General features: G+C 33.7%; 1 protein-coding gene across 2 annotated transcripts in view; it reads left to right on the forward strand.

The window, feature by feature from the left end:
* The window catches only part of SEC63 (SEC63 homolog, protein translocation regulator), a 69,101-nt gene that overhangs the window by 28,334 nt on the left and 24,830 nt on the right, over nucleotides 1-15,937 (forward strand). For both annotated transcript variants that reach the window (XM_004264754.4, XM_049695301.1), the window contains exons 4-14: nucleotides 1,106-1,218; nucleotides 5,075-5,136; nucleotides 5,727-5,785; nucleotides 7,248-7,298; nucleotides 8,328-8,436; nucleotides 10,058-10,152; nucleotides 10,252-10,384; nucleotides 11,736-11,828; nucleotides 12,496-12,650; nucleotides 13,995-14,142; nucleotides 15,475-15,557. In XM_004264754.4, coding sequence (XP_004264802.1) covers nucleotides 1,106-1,218; nucleotides 5,075-5,136; nucleotides 5,727-5,785; nucleotides 7,248-7,298; nucleotides 8,328-8,436; nucleotides 10,058-10,152; nucleotides 10,252-10,384; nucleotides 11,736-11,828; nucleotides 12,496-12,650; nucleotides 13,995-14,142; nucleotides 15,475-15,557 — 1,101 coding nt within the window. The remainder of the gene's footprint in view (nucleotides 1-1,105; nucleotides 1,219-5,074; nucleotides 5,137-5,726; nucleotides 5,786-7,247; nucleotides 7,299-8,327; nucleotides 8,437-10,057; nucleotides 10,153-10,251; nucleotides 10,385-11,735; nucleotides 11,829-12,495; nucleotides 12,651-13,994; nucleotides 14,143-15,474; nucleotides 15,558-15,937) is intronic.

The following is a 15,937-nucleotide window of genomic DNA, read 5'->3' on the forward strand; positions in this document are numbered from 1 at the left end:
TATATTTTTAAAAGACATTTCTAAGGTTGGTTTAATGCAAAGTTAGAAGCAGGAGGTCTATTTATGTTAGTTGGATGGGACCCTGTGTTAGTTGACACTAAGGCAGTGTGTTGGTGTCTTTGTCATAGAAATTCAGGTTAATCTTGAGTGTACCTGTTAGCTGACTTTCTTGATTGAACTTGAGTGATGGGTCGCAGTAGAAAATTGGTCTTTTAAGTTAATCAGTGGAAAGTTAGAACTGAAATGAATGCTAGCGATCATCTACCCTTTTTTTCTCATGGAGAAAATGAGGCCTGGAAAATTTGTGTTTTGTCTGGGGTCCTGGGTTACTTCTTAGTAACAAAGGTGCATCTAGTGCCCTTTCCATTTTTTCTGCCATACTACTTTTTTTTTTACTTCTAGTCTCTCCTCAGTAGATGGCTTGATCCAGAGACTCATATGATACACAGTAAGGAGTGTGTTAATCTTGTAGTTTTCTGCTTTGTAGAAGAAAAGTTTGCATATCATCTGAGTTTTCTTATTGTGATGATCATGGTTATCAAGAGGGATTTTTAAAGATTAAAAGGTTTGGGGGCAATTTAATGCCATAAAAAATCAATGTGAAAAATTTATTCATAGAAATTGAATCTAATTAGGAAACAACTAAGGTAAACTTATTAAGTATTTACTTAACATTAAAATATTGACAAGCAGGTGAAACCAGAAATTCTTCAGATTTTTTTCTTAGAAAGGAAGTTAACCTTTGATTTGAGTTTGTTTTCAGCCAGACTTAATTTACTGTGATCATTCTTTGGTATTTAAATGTCACTATCATTTTATTTTCTTTAAATGGCATTATATAGTATCAGTCTAAAATTGTCGGTGCCTAGGGTACTGCGTGGCACATACTAGGTGCTCAATAAAATAAAATATCTTGGACAAAATGAATATTTTTATTTTAAAAATATGTGGGTGAAATTTATAGGACAAGGTATATATAGGATGAAAACTTCATTTTCTGTTTCTGAAAATATTGAGTAGTTCAATATTTTAAGTTCAAAGTGGGATGGATTATGTTTTTACAGCATTGTGCTTATTTTTACTAAAACAAAGCCTTTTCTTTTAGGGGGCGACAGTAGCAGAAATTAAGAAACAGTATCGTTTGCTGTCACTTAAGTATCATCCAGATAAAGGAGGTGATGAAGTTATGTTCATGAGGATAGCAAAAGCTTATGCAGCGTAAGTATTATAGGACCCGTTACACATTTTTAAGAGTGGTAAAGATAGTTTTCTATTTGAATAAAGTAGTAATAAAATAGTTGTCATACACTTTTATTAAGCGCCTCATATGTTGAGTCTATCATTTATGGAACTACCTGGCAACCCTGAAGTGTTAATTTAGCCAAACCTTAATTTTAAATAACTTACAGTAGTGCTTTTGCCATGTAAGTTGGTTAAATTAAGTAATAAGTGATGTGTTAATTGAGCTATTTTCAAAGCATCCTGATTAGAAGAGATATACTTACACCTTGTTTTCATTTCTAGGCTTTTTGTTAGGCTAGATCTATTTCTTTTATTTTGGCTTATAGCTTGTCTCATTTAAACTATAAACTAAAGATGAGTTTAATTTTGGGGAAACAGGATAGGGTATATAAAATTTGAAGTAATTCCTTGAGTATTAATATTACAAGAGTTAAAAAGTTAGCTGGACTCTTCAGGAATCATAGATATATCCCACACAGCTCTTATGTTGAATTAAAGAGTAAAATACAGACAAGATGTTATCTGTTTTTTGAGGACTCGGTGGTGTATATAATTTTGTAAGCTAACTTAAAAAATATAAGTAAATAATAGGATATGCAGATATAATAGCAGGCTGTGAAAGTGGAATGTGAATGACAAAAGTTTGGGAAATATCATCTTACGCATTTTTGTGCGTAATAAAAGTATATTGACCGTGTCTCCTCTCTGCCTAGCCTGCCCCCCCTTTGTGGATTGTTTGTTATCTATGTGAATATGATTCTGTAATAAAGCAATACTTTCAGGAGCTTCTGAAGTGTATACTACATTTTCTTTTCTACGCATCAGATGTCCTCCAGATTGCTGTCTTTCAGTTGGTGTCTCCTTTTCCCCTTTTTTCAGTGTCTCCTTTAAGCATTTACCCTTGTTGCACAAGTATTGCAGTGCCATAGTTGCTGTCTTCAGGTAATTTAAGAAGAACTGAAGATTTCCAGAGGAAGTCAGATAGCCTTGGTTTCCCTGTACAATTGTCCACCCGACCCAGAGCTTTAGCTATTGTTTCTTTCAACTTTCTGTCTCCTAATCAGATTCTTTTCCCCAAAATAATTAGTAGTTTTAATTTTAGTGCTTTTGGTACAGTTATTTTTTTTTCCCCCCTGAGTTTTCAGGTATTGTAACACTTTCAAGTTCATGATTTTGTTCTCAGGTTACTGGAAATCTGACTCTATGATGTATGGTCACTATTCTAAGAAGTACAGAAGAATAATATATGGCCTTTGGTTTTAACTCAGTTACATGTTCAAGATGTAGAATGTTTTGTATGTAAAATGTCTTAAATAGTTGATGGTCTATCAGACAACTGAAGAAGTAAAATGATTATGGGACCCAGAACTTTGAGTTATTGTAACTTGTACAAGTATAATTAGATTGGTTAAAAGGGTGCATTTTACTGAATATAGGTTCTGAGTGATTGAAGCTGCTATCTTATGTATGTATAACTCTACCAGCCTAAGTTATGTAATTCAAGCAACGTGTAGAATGCAGTTATAAAAAACTGCATGATCTACAAGGTTTTTCAGAATTTGCCTTGGTTATTCAGGCTGGTTTCTCTTCCCTTATTCACTCATTATAATAAACAAGCTGGGTCATTCCTATTTCTTCAGACCAGATTGTAACTTAAAGGAAAGGAGGTATGGCTATTTTTGAGGAGTTAGACCAACTATTGATATCTGATTCATTCTTCTGGATATAGTTGGGATTTTGCTTTTGGGTGTAAAATCTATGTTTAAACTACTTTGTAACAAGTGGGCAGCATGATTTACATCCTTAAAGATATTTTGATTTTTAAAAAGTATGTTTTCATGTGTTCTTACATATGAATATGTAACTTAGCTCTACATAGCCAACTCAGGCCCTTCGCATATAATTTAGTGAAAACATTCTCTGGGTTAGGATTTATAAACTGAGGTCCCTGAAACTGTATACAGAATTTATGTGTGTTTGTAAATGTGCGTTTTTTTCCAGGGCAGGAGGGGCATAGGTTTCATTAGATTCCTAATAGGATCTATGATAAAACCTCCCACCCCCAAAGTCAAGGGGTATAATCATGTTTAGGAAGCTTTATACTCATTGAATTAAAAAAAATTATGTTAGCACCATTGGTGTTGTTTAAGCTTGTTATATATAAATTATACTGAAATCACATAGCTTTTAAGTACCTTAAGTCTTAGGAATGGATCCTGAAGCACTAATAAGTAGCCCAAAATCAGTTGCTTTCTTACACTGACTTTTTAAAAAATGGATAATTCCTTTGAGTATACAGGATGGTTACACAACAGTTGTACAGATGGTTTAATGAATGAGTTAATGGAATTTTAATCAGGTGTGTATGCAGGTTGAAAAATCAAGTGCTTCTCTGATGAGAGCTGTGCTTTATTTTGCAAAACGTAAGGGCATTGTATAGAGAACAGAACAGTTTATGGTGCTGCCATCATTAGAAAGTCAGGAGGGGACAGAGATAATTATTTTGGGGAAAAGACACTGATTAGGAGACAGAAAATTGAAAGAAACAATAGCTAAAGCTCTGGGTGGGGTGGACAATTGTACAGGGAAACAAAGGCAAAAGTTTTTGAAAAACATCCCTCCCTTAGCAGAAAGGAATCTTAGCACCACTCCTTATTAACTTGCAGTCTCTCTAATAATGCCTTTCATTGGCTCCTGTATTTTACTGTGGCCTTAGGTCAAACAGTGTAAGTGGAGTTATAGTTGAATAAGGACTAAAGACATCAAGGCTCTTGTTTTCATAAATGACCAAATTGGTAAGTTTAAAAATATTTTCAAATCATTGAAAAATTTTGCAATTTTATGAAGATTCTTCTGCATTCGCTCTCTCAATTGGAGCTTTGTTGAATAGAAAATTCATTGTATCTTAAGTGCATATGTTCTGGGAAATAGAAATATGGCTAAAATTAGATTTGGACATAAACATAATCTTTTGCCAATTGGTCTGCAAGAATGCCTTCCTTATTATGTTATTGGTCATTTTGTGTGTATGTGTCTGCCTTGTCTCCTTAACAGCATTGTAAAGTTTTTGAAGGAATTGAAAATTTCTTTTAATGTTTTTTTTTTTTTTAACATCTATACTGGGACCTGGAATAAAACTACTCTCACCCTGTGCCTTGAGCCATTGCCCAGGTCAGGGGTTATATTCATGTTAGGTGTTTAAAAAATCACTGTCACTTTCATATTGCTTGGGTTAAGAAGCTGTTGCTTTAGCAGGTATTTTCTTAGTCTTGCTGGAAGTTGGCTTAGGAGAAAATTGTGATCTTAGCACAATGCAAATGACCTTTTCCAAAGCAGTGGAATTTTATAGGTGTTATTATTTTTTTCTTTGAGAATGTGGTACCAGTTTTGGAGGGATTATTATTAATCATGTATTAAGTTTATATTTAAAAAATAGATATATATCATTATTAAAGTAAAAACATGAACATTGAAGAAATTTTGGGAAATATCTGAGTGTATAAGATTTTTAAAAGTAACGTATAATCCTCCCTGCCTCCTTAGAAAATGTAGTAGCCTTTAAAGTTGCATCTTCTGGCTTGAACTGGCTAAACCTGAGAACCCATGGGCCAACTAGGAATTTGTATCTGGGCTCAATAGTTAGCATTTTCTGTTAATGCTGAATTTCTTATTTTCCTCTCCCCCTTTTTTTCTGATTTCAGAGAGTTCTTTTCTTGATTCTCTGAAATTATCTTTAGGAAGTGAGTTGGTTAGTTAATGGAGTTTGTGTATATGAGTACTTATTTTTCAGATGTGGCTTTCTAATTTTTCACCTTTGTTCCTTTTATGCTAGTTTAACTGATGAAGAGTCCCGGAAAAATTGGGAAGAGTTTGGAAATCCAGATGGGCCTCAAGGTGTGGTAAATGATGATTAAAAAATACTGGGGTTATGATATGTGTATATTATAAAAATGTTAAACTAGATTGAAAAGAATGTTTTGATTTTCTTAGTTTGTGAATAGGAAAATTACAACCACAAGGAGTTAAACAAATATGTAAATTGAGTTCCCTTTAATTTTTACTTTATTCTTCTTTCTAGAGATTGGTTTGAAAGATAGAACTTTGATTGATTTGATGAGGAAAGTAGTCACTGTCATTATTCTTCATTTCCAGTTAGTAGTTGATAAAAATTGGATGAATAAAATCTGTTTTTCTTTACTGACTAAACATTTTCTCATATATTCATAGTGTTTACATAAACTCAGGACATATAAAATAATTTAAGTGTTCTGGGAAGAAGGAATTCACATACTTAGAATTTTTTTTTCTTCTGGAAAAATTTAAAGTTTCAAATATAAACCATGTCCATCAACTTTTGTGTAATGGAAACACATAATAAGATAATCTTAAAGCTTTTTTGGAGGGGCTGGGGGAGACAGAATTTGGGGATATAAAGAAATAAAACTGGAAATGGAGACTCTTCAAAAATATTCTTCCTATTTTAGCCACAAGCTTTGGAATTGCCCTGCCAGCTTGGATAGTTGACCAGAAAAATTCAATTTTGGTGAGTACATTTAAATAAGACACTATAATGTGTTCGATATATCTTGGTAATATATAGAGAGCTTTACAAAGAAAATACTGGTGTGCTGTTTTCAATTTAACTGTGTATTGTGAAAACTGTTTTTGCATAATGGAGAAAAGAATCGGTTCCTATTATTAGGTTGTTGGTTTGGGGCAGTGTGTTCTAGTATAGGGTCCGTCCCCCCCGCACTGTTTAAGGAATTCCTTACAGTTGTGGCGATTTCTTGTGGAGGTGGTTTCAGATTGGGTCCTACTCTTGGTTTAGGGAACCACTGTTTTTTTATGGTATCTACATTTATCTTACGTAGCGCTCAAAATTTAAGTTATCTTTTATTCCACATTTACCCAGGCTAAATTAATTTTAATGTGTGCTAACATAATGATATATATTATATGTGGCACTTCAGGAGACAGTGGGATATCAGACTTCAGTCTGTAATATAGAGGCTGCAACTCCTAAAACATCAGGAATTATCCTAACCTATTGTTCAGGAATTCCCTACTTCTCCTTTCTTGAAAATACTTATCTAGGAGCTATCTTTGAAGCAATAAAAAAATCCATGTTTTGTTTTGAAAATGGCTATTTAGTGTTATTTTATGGCTGTTTATTTACATGTTATTTTCCAGGGTATATAGTTGCTGTATATAAGCATGTTTATTATGCTTGGGGTTATTCAGGGAATACTAGAGAAGAGAAAAGATAGTTAGCTACCAGATTTGGGATCAAGCAGTAGGACAGAAATCTAAGACCAATAGATAGAAATTACTTGCAAACAGAACATTATGTGTTCTGTTTGATATTTAGGCAAAGAAACCAGCTTCTACCATTTATTTGGAAGGCACTAACTACTTGCCAAGGTGTGGATATATAATACAGTTGACCCTTGGACAACCGGGGCTTGAACTGTGTGGGTCCACTTAATACGTGGATTTTTTTGATAAATACGGACTACAGTACTGCACAATCCATGGTTGGTTGAATCTGCGGATGCAGAGCCACAGGTAATGGGGGGCCAACTATGAAGTTAGAGTTGGATTTTCCACTGCAAGGAGGTCGGGGAGCCAAGCCCCACATTGTTCAAGGGTCAGCTGAAGTTGGCCCTCCCTTTCGGCATGTTTTGCATGCGTGGGTAAAGAGGCCCTACTCTTTTATCACCATTTTATATAAAGGACTTGAGCATCCCTGAATTTTGGTATCCTTGGGGCCTTAAAACCAGTTCCCCATGGATACCAAGGGATGACTATATATGCTGAAGGTTCCCTATCTGCAAAAGGAAAATAATAATGGTACCTTCGTTTGAAAATAAGGATTAAATGAAGTACTGCATGAGGAGTGCTTTTAATAGTGCCTCCCCCATGTAAGCCTCAAAATAAGTGTTCATGGATGTTGTCATCATTTACCTGGTGAAGGCCATAACTTTTTCTTTCCTTTTCAATTCAAGGTTTTACTTGTATATGGATTGGCATTCATGGTTATCCTTCCAGTTGTTGTGGTAAGTTCCAGCTCTTTTTATTAACATTTTTTAGGGAAGGGAATCGGTGCATGCTTTGGAGTCTCCTTATAAGATTGTAATTTGTATTAGAATATAATCCATTAATCCTTGAATTTTAAGAATCTTATATTCAGTTATACTTTAAAGGTCTTCTAAAGGTGACATCTCTTTAGTATGTTAAAGTGAATCTCCTCCTGATGCAAAAATTACACACAGATGAGATAGTACAGATGTATTTAGAATTTAAAATGAAAATCTTCTGTTACCACCTCCCCCAACTCCATTTCTCTGTCAGAGATAATCACTGCTAAGTTTGCTTCCTTTTCAGATATTTTTCTATGCATTATGTATATATACATGTGCACATTTTTTTTTAAATGTGATCTTACTATATGTATTGTTCTGTGACTTTTTTTGCTTCATATAGGGGTACAACATGTAGAACGACCTCATTTTTAAAAACAGTTGCATAGTACCTCAATATTGAGGTACCATAAAGTTTATGATTTTATTGTTTATTACTCTTATGACTGGTGGTATTCTTACTGATCTTACAGTTCCTATGGGTCCCATAGTGAGGCTAACAATTAACCTGTCTTGCCTTCTTCATAGGATTGTTGTGTGAGAATCCACTTGTGTGGAATAATGTGAATGAAAGTAGTATATCAACTATAAAATTGCCTCTTCGCTTATTTGTCAAATATTTATTGAAGACATGCTATGTGTGAGGAACCAGCTTGTTGCTTATAGCAGTGGGTTGTTTCATTCCTATTTTGTCTTTAAACAATTTCTAGCTGAAACTTAAATGTTTTAATCATATATATGTAATGAGGTAGGTTGGTGTTTAGGCCTCAGGCAGCATAAATATTTACCAAATAAATCATTTGAAATATGTAACAAAGGCATTTGTTCTAAAGAGCAGGTCTTTTTATTGGTTTATGAACATTTAGAAAATTTGACCATTCTGCATCAAAATTAACATTTATCATGGTTTTTATGCTTTATTTCTGGTTTAATTTTGTGTTTTAGGGCTCTTGGTGGTATCGCTCAATACGCTATAGTGGAGACCAGATTCTAATACGCACAACACAGATTTATACATACTTTGTTTATAAAACCCGAAATATGGATATGAAACGTAAGTAAATTTAAGTAACTGTGATATTAGATTATTTTCTGAGTCGTTTATGTAGAGTTGATATATATTCAACTGGAGAAATTCCATTTAATAGTTTTAGGGATATTCAGTTCATTATAGCTAAAGCTGGAGGAAAATGCTAACACCCTTTATCATATGTCTTAATCTGTAGTTCTGTTATTCCCATTTTACTCAGCTATATGTATATATCAATACATATTTTTTTCCCTCCAGAAATTTTATGGTAAAACTTCTTGTGGGCTAATTTTGTAATAATACCAGCTAGGATTTCTTGAGTATTTGTCATTGCCAGGCATTGCTAGCCACTATGCATGTATTAACTCATTTAATCTTTGTATGCCCCCATAAATAAGTGCTGTTTTTAAGCACATTTTATAGATGAAGAAACTGAGCCCAAGGATACACAGTAAGTGACAGAGCTAGGATGGAACTCAGGTAATGTGGTTCCCAAGCCCTAAACCAGTACATACATAAAGCTTTGTTTAGCTGGTGGGTTTGCTTATATATCCTTGGTTTTAGCATTGGCACCATTTATATAGCTGTTGTTTTCATTCAGACATTTGAGGGTAGTAATAGTACTAGCTCACACACATTACTATGCTGACTGTGTGTCAGGCACATATGAAGAAACCAAGGCCCTCAGAGAGGTGAAGAATATTGTTCTAGGTCATTCAGCTACGCACTTAACCTCTTTACCGTCCTGCTTTTTGTGAGGATGTTGCATGTATTTTCTGCTGTAAGGTAAGATTGATGACTATAGTGCCAGTCATTGAAGAACTTGTATAGGCCAACGAGGGTAACGCTAATATATGTGACCTCACATCATGTGTATTTCAAGGAACACTATTCCTACAAAACCCTCCAGAGTTCCATAATAAAAATTTCTGCAAATTACAATATATTGTAGTTTACTCAAGGCTCTGAGGAGTCATGAAGTGAAGAAACCTGAAACTCTTTTTTTTTTTTTTTTTTTTTTGCGGTACGTGGGCCTCTCACTGTTGTGGCCTCTCCCGTTGCGGAGCACAGGCTCCGGACACGCAGGCTCAGCGGCCATGGCTTGCGGGCCCAGCCGCTCCGCGGCATGTGGGATCTTCCCGGACCGGGGCACGAACCCATGTCCCCTGCATCAGCAGGCGGACTCTCAACCACTGCGCCACCAGGGAAGCCCCTGAAACTCTTTTTAACTCTTATTTCTCAGCTTTATTTAGCCATGGAGTCCCCGCCCCCCCCTTTTTTTTTTTACAAAGCAGTTAGTAACATCACATAGAATACTTCCTACTATAAATTTCTGTGGAACACATGCTTAGGTCTAGAAACAGATGCTATTTGTAGTGATTTTAATGCACCTAGTTGCTTCTGGGCCCTTAATTTGATGTGTATTTCTATTTACTTGTGATAGGTAATATTGCACACATTTTAAAAAGTGAGATGTTGCTTTTGTTATGAGAGAGATTAATGCTTATTGATAGTGGAGTTCAGATGATTTTAGCATTGTGTGTGATTGGAAAACTGCCTCACTCTAGGATTAATCAAGTATCATGGGAGGTGGATTAATGGGTGACCAAATTTATTTTTCTTCATATTTCTTTTGTTTTCTTAGGTCTTATCATGGTCTTGGCTGGAGCCTCTGAATTTGATCCTCAGTATAACAAGGATGCCACAAGCAGACCAACAGATAATATTCTAATACCTCAGGTTAGGCCTGTCTCCCAAATTCCTTGATAAACATTTAAGTATATAAGGTTAATGCTTTTTTAAGTATACATTTTTAAATAATTATTTTATTTACTCTAGCTAATCAGAGAAATTGGCAGCATTAATTTAAAGAAGAATGAGCCGCCACTTACCTGCCCATATAGCCTGAAGGCCAGAGTTCTTTTACTGTCTCATCTTGCTAGAATGAAAATTCCTGAGACCCTTGAAGAAGGTATTTGTGATTCTAATATCTGTAGGGTTTTAGTGGTACAGAAGAGGTGGATTTAATTAGACCTCGTGGTGCAGTGTTTTTTTGTCACTGTTCTTTTTTGCTCAATCAGATAATTACTCAAGGACCTTTTAAAAACAAATCTATATGCTATGTACATAATTCACAAATTCTTTGAAGGTATTAGTAAGTCAGATGTTTTGGCAAATGTTAAAATGTTGTATTTCAAGGTGAGAGAATACTCTCTATGAAAAATGTTAAGTCAGTTGCAGATTATACAATAATTCCTGATGGCTTTTAAAAAAGGATTTTGTAAGCCTTTTGGGGCAAGGAAAAAATGGATTTTCACAACAGATGTCTCAGTCACTGCCACCAGTACCACCATCATACTCCAGCAGTAGTTACCAATGAAGTGTCTGTTTAATCTTTATTTAAAGCTTCAGAAGTACTTGAAGCCATCTATTCTACTTAAAAGAAAAGCAGTGGATTGGGACAGTGGTGTTTCCAGGGATGTCGTGAATTTGAGTGTCATCTCTTTTCACTTGCATTATTTCAATTGGAAGTTCTAAAAGAAAGTTATTATCCTTAGGGAATTTTCTTTCTGAATGAACCAACCCTCCCCCCACCACTTTAAGCCAATAATGCAATCAAATGCCTTTGAAAACAAGGTCAGTTGATGCTCAGTGATTAATGATAGGATAAGCTGCTTATGATGGAATCAAGGAGCGCTATTTAGGCATTGTTTATTGAAGTTGCAAGTTAACTAGTAATTCTGTTCCTAGTGTTCTGTACAGATATGAAACCATCTCCATTTTTACCAATTATCTTAGAATCAGGGAACAGATTTTTTTTTAGGTTGAGTACCAACCCCAATGGATGATCTTAATGGTTAACTATTATATGCAGTATAAATGAAAGTGTCTGTCTCCCTCCTCCTCCTCCTATCCTCCTCTCTCCATTTGGTTGACATTTATTCTCAGTCTTAGTCTTTGGACTTATCCATAATTATAGGAATTTAGGTACACAGGAAGAAGAATTTTGAAGTTCTTAAATCAGTAAGATTATGATTAAATTTAAGATTAAGGCTATTTCCAAAAAAAAAGGTAGGGAGTAATTTATAAAGCCCAAGACCATAATATTAAAAGTTTGCCTTTGAAACATCTAATTTGAGGTAGGGTTTTCTGATTGATTTTTGACATAGTGCTGCCGAGGAGAAACTATTGTAATATTCTGAGGTCATGTGAAAAATGTGTGTGACAGCTTAAATTTAGCATTCGTCTTGGACTACAGGTGATAAAGGTGTTTTAATCATAAAAGAAGAATGATTTGTTTCAGGTGTTTTATTGTTTTGCAGATCAGCAATTTATGCTGAAAAAATGCCCTGCCCTACTTCAAGAAATGGTTAATGTAATCTGCCAACTAATAATAATGGCCCGGAGCCGTGAAGGTGAGGAGGAAGCATAATTATGTTGTACTTTTTCTTGCAAGCACATACAGATTACACTTCATCGTTTTAAGATTTTTGGGTGCTTAGTATAATTCTGTCTGTAAGGTGAATCAGTTTTCCCAGTTTTGTTCATGGTTTTCCTTATTTCTTTCCTGTATCTTTTATTATGTAAAGTATGGTGACTTATGTTCTTTGAATTTAATTTTTCATTGTTTTATTGTTATTTATTGTTTGCAGAGATTTAAAATACCCTTTTCCTTCCTCTGAGTAGTTTTAGAATTAGGTTAACAATGAGTTTGAAGTAATTCTTTAAGTGATGTGATGATGATTCATCTGACGTGTAGTGTTTTTTACATAATGGAAAAAAGAACGAGGGAGTTTATTTATGGTCAGTAATGGAAAGAGAGACCCTTAAAAAAGAGATACTGGTTGTGTTTTGTTGTTATGGATGATGTCAGTTTTTGGCATGACATCAGTATGTGCATTTGACCAAGTTTGTGTATTTTCTGTGTCTTACCCAGTAACTTTTAAAGGAAATTCAACACTGTGATCGTAAAATTTGAGGTGTTAAGGATGTTCACATGAATTTGTTTTTGTGATGAATTGTGTACTCCTGAACATATAAAAAGTCCAGACCTGTTTTTGCTTTTCTTCTATTCTTTCTAAGAAAGGGAGTTTCGTGCTCCAACTTTGGCATCCCTGGAAAACTGCATGAAGCTTTCCCAGATGGCTGTGCAAGGCCTTCAGCAGTTTAAGTCTCCCCTTCTGCAGCTCCCTCACATTGAAGAAGACAATCTTAGAAGGGTTTCTAATCATAAAAAGGTAATTTGCTACTTTAAAATTAGTTTTAAGCAGTTTGTCCTGTCACTTAAAGGTAACATGAATGAAAATTTTTCTAGAAATGGTTACTGTGAACTTCTTAGATTTATAATGTTTTAAACATTCTAAAACATCCCTCAAGTGATTCTGTTAATACTTTCTTGATTAGGTAGCTGTTTTATAATATTTTACTACTGTAGTGGTTTACTTTGGGGGTCAGTGCATTTTAGCCGTCAACACTTTCTTTTTTCTTTATGTTGCCAAAAATAAGCGTACTAAGTAAAAATGCACTGTATACTTTCCATTTATTTCATTTGTGGCTTAAAGGTTGGGCAATAGTTTATTGGTTGAGTCTGAACAAAAAAAATCAAGCATTCAAAAAATAAGTAGATCAAATACAGATAATTCTTATTTAGAAAATACAATCTGTATATAGATTATGATAATGAATCTTAAGATATTTCAGAAATGTAATATAAATGAAAACTTGAGGAAATACAAGAAAAAGTGGAATGAAATTGTAAGTTTGGTAGATTTTAAACATTACTTTGTATGTATTGATATTAGACAAAGTAGGCAGAAGATAGACATTGGATTTGATAGTGTTAAGGCAGAACTAATAAATACATATTAGAAATTTGCATCAGAGTTCTCTCCTTTCGAGGAAGTGTGTTACTCTTATAAATTTGATCACATTTTAAGTCATAATTGTAAACTTCAGAATTCAAAAGCAGGTATTTCACATGCCTCATGAGCTAATCCCTATCGGTGAAAGTAAAAATTAATAACTGGCACCGAATACTCAGAAATTAAAAAACCCTCTCCTGAGTATCCATTTAGCCAGGCTGGGTTTTACTGCAATAACGGATAGCTGTATTTAGAAAATAACAAAAATGAGAGTACTGCATAGTAAAACTTAAGGGTGCATGCAGCTATTACTTGGACATAAATTCATACTCTTAAAGGTTTTTATCATTAAAATTAAAAATAAAGGTCTGCAAACTGAACAAATCAAATGACAGTCATTCTTGCTTGGGTCAAGAGTTTATATGAATGTTATTATTTTTTTCCTCTAACTTTATTTTTTTCTAATTAAAAAAAGTAGCTGTGTATTAACTTTGTAATAAAAAGAATTCTTAAAAAAAAAAGAAAAATTCTTAAATTTCCTTGGAGAAAAAGGCCATGAAATACAGTGAAGTTGTATTTTCTGCTTTGAAATGTATATAATCTTAACATTTTTCTAAAAGTTTTTGGATTTTGTTTTGGTAAACATGCTAATAATTTTCCTTTTATTTAAAGTTATATGACTTCGGGATTTATTTTCTTTCTCTCTCTTTTTAAATTTAGTACAAAATTAAGACTATCCAGGATTTGGTGAGTTTAAAAGAATCAGATCGTCACAATCTATTGCACTTCCTTGAAGATGAAAAGTATGAAGAGGTTATGGCTGTCCTTGGGAGTTTCCCATATGTGACCATGGACATAAAATCACAGGGTAAGTGGGAGGTTTCCCATTGCTTCCCTTTTGATAGATTGGCTTTTGTTTATTTGGCTCAAGGCCCTCAAAACACTTCATTTAATAACTTTTAATTAGACTTTGCAGAACTGTAGTTTACCTGTCAGATTTGCTGTGATGGAAGATGTTGTATACTTATTAGTTTTGAGAACCCTACTTTTATTATCCTCCTAATGGGCTTAGGTTTGAGGATGCTTCTGTTCTGTAGTTCAGCTTTCAAGAAGATCTTAACTTTTCAAAGAATGAAAGAGATTTCTAGATGTAATGAAGGATATTTGAAATATATCTATTGTTAGTATAAGATACCTGCTTAGTCCTAAAATTAATTTTTAAAAAACCTAATTTGTTTATATTAATTAAATCTTGAGAATCACCATGCTCTGTGCCACATTTCATGTGTTTTTCTTGACTTACTTCTGTCTTTGTCTGCTTGGAGTGAAAAAAAATAGAGATTATTTTTCTACCTATATAATTGTCCTGTGAGTTCCCATTTTAGAGCCAAATATAGTATCTTAGTATGGTGACAGAATTAGAGATTATTCTGCTCCATTCCTTCATTGTGACATTGTTCTGAGCTTTGACATTTGCTAAGTTGCCATTGTGAAAACATTCTTGTGGGACCAAGAATACAAGGATGTGTTAGGAATGGTTTCTGTTTTTAAAGGGCTTGTAGTTAAGTTTATTTTATTGTTAGACTTTTGGGGTTGTGTGTGGCAAATGTGGTTTTAAAAAATTAAACAATTGCAAAAAATGTTTTTAAAGTGTTTTTTAATATAAACAATATTTTCAAGTTCTTGCCTTAAAATATCTTTACTGTTGCTCAGAATACTAGTTTTAATTATTTTATTCTTACAGGCACGCATTTGTTCATATAGGTAAGATCTTGTGAGTATAAAGTTTGCACAATTTAATAGAGTGACAGAATCCTATTATATCACTGTGAGAGAAAGCTGTTGTAGTCCTAACATACTCTGTTTTAAAAGGCTTGGGTTTGAAACTTGGCAGTGTCGATATAGCCATTTTGTGACCTTGGGCATTTTACTTTATTTCTGAACCTCAGTATCTTCTTTAAAGAAATAATAATAATGCTTCATAGAGCTGATTTAAGGATTAAATGGGTACATTGTTGAAGGCATCTACTAGAGAGCTTTTTACAGAGTACATAGTCAATAAATTATTTTTTATTTAGTAGGTTTAAAACTCTGTATGTTTGAAATACTGAAATACCAGATTGATTTGAATAAGTTGTTTTGCTGTTTGCCTTGACATAGAACTTGATTTTTATTTATTTGTTTTTCTTTTATCTTATAGTATTGGATGATGAAGATAGCAACAACATCACAGTAGGATCCTTAGTTACAGTGTTGGTTAAATTGACAAGGCAAACAATGGCAGTAAGTAGTCTGTAGTTTTATGCTTTAAGAGTTATGTGTTAAGGCTTTTATATTCTCTCACTCTAAGTTACACATTCTCAAAGTCAAAACTGTTGTAGATTTGCAAATGTAATTTTGCAGGTTCTGTTAGCTGTTTTGAAATTTTAAATTAATTTTTATAGTTTTCACATTAGTTTTTCACACACACACAGTTGAAAAATACATTAATTCTTCCTCTGATGATTTGTTAATTCCCTATAAAACATTATAATTACAAGGTCGTGTGGGTATCATTCTTAAATTGTAAAGTGTTATACAGAGATTAATTATTGATTGTTGTTGAGAATTTTATTACCTTTTTTTTGAATTTTATTTTTTTATACAGCAGGTTCTTATTAGTT

This window comes from Orcinus orca, chromosome 12, assembly GCF_937001465.1.
Source record: "Orcinus orca chromosome 12, mOrcOrc1.1, whole genome shotgun sequence".
Lineage (NCBI taxonomy): Eukaryota > Metazoa > Chordata > Mammalia > Artiodactyla > Delphinidae > Orcinus > Orcinus orca.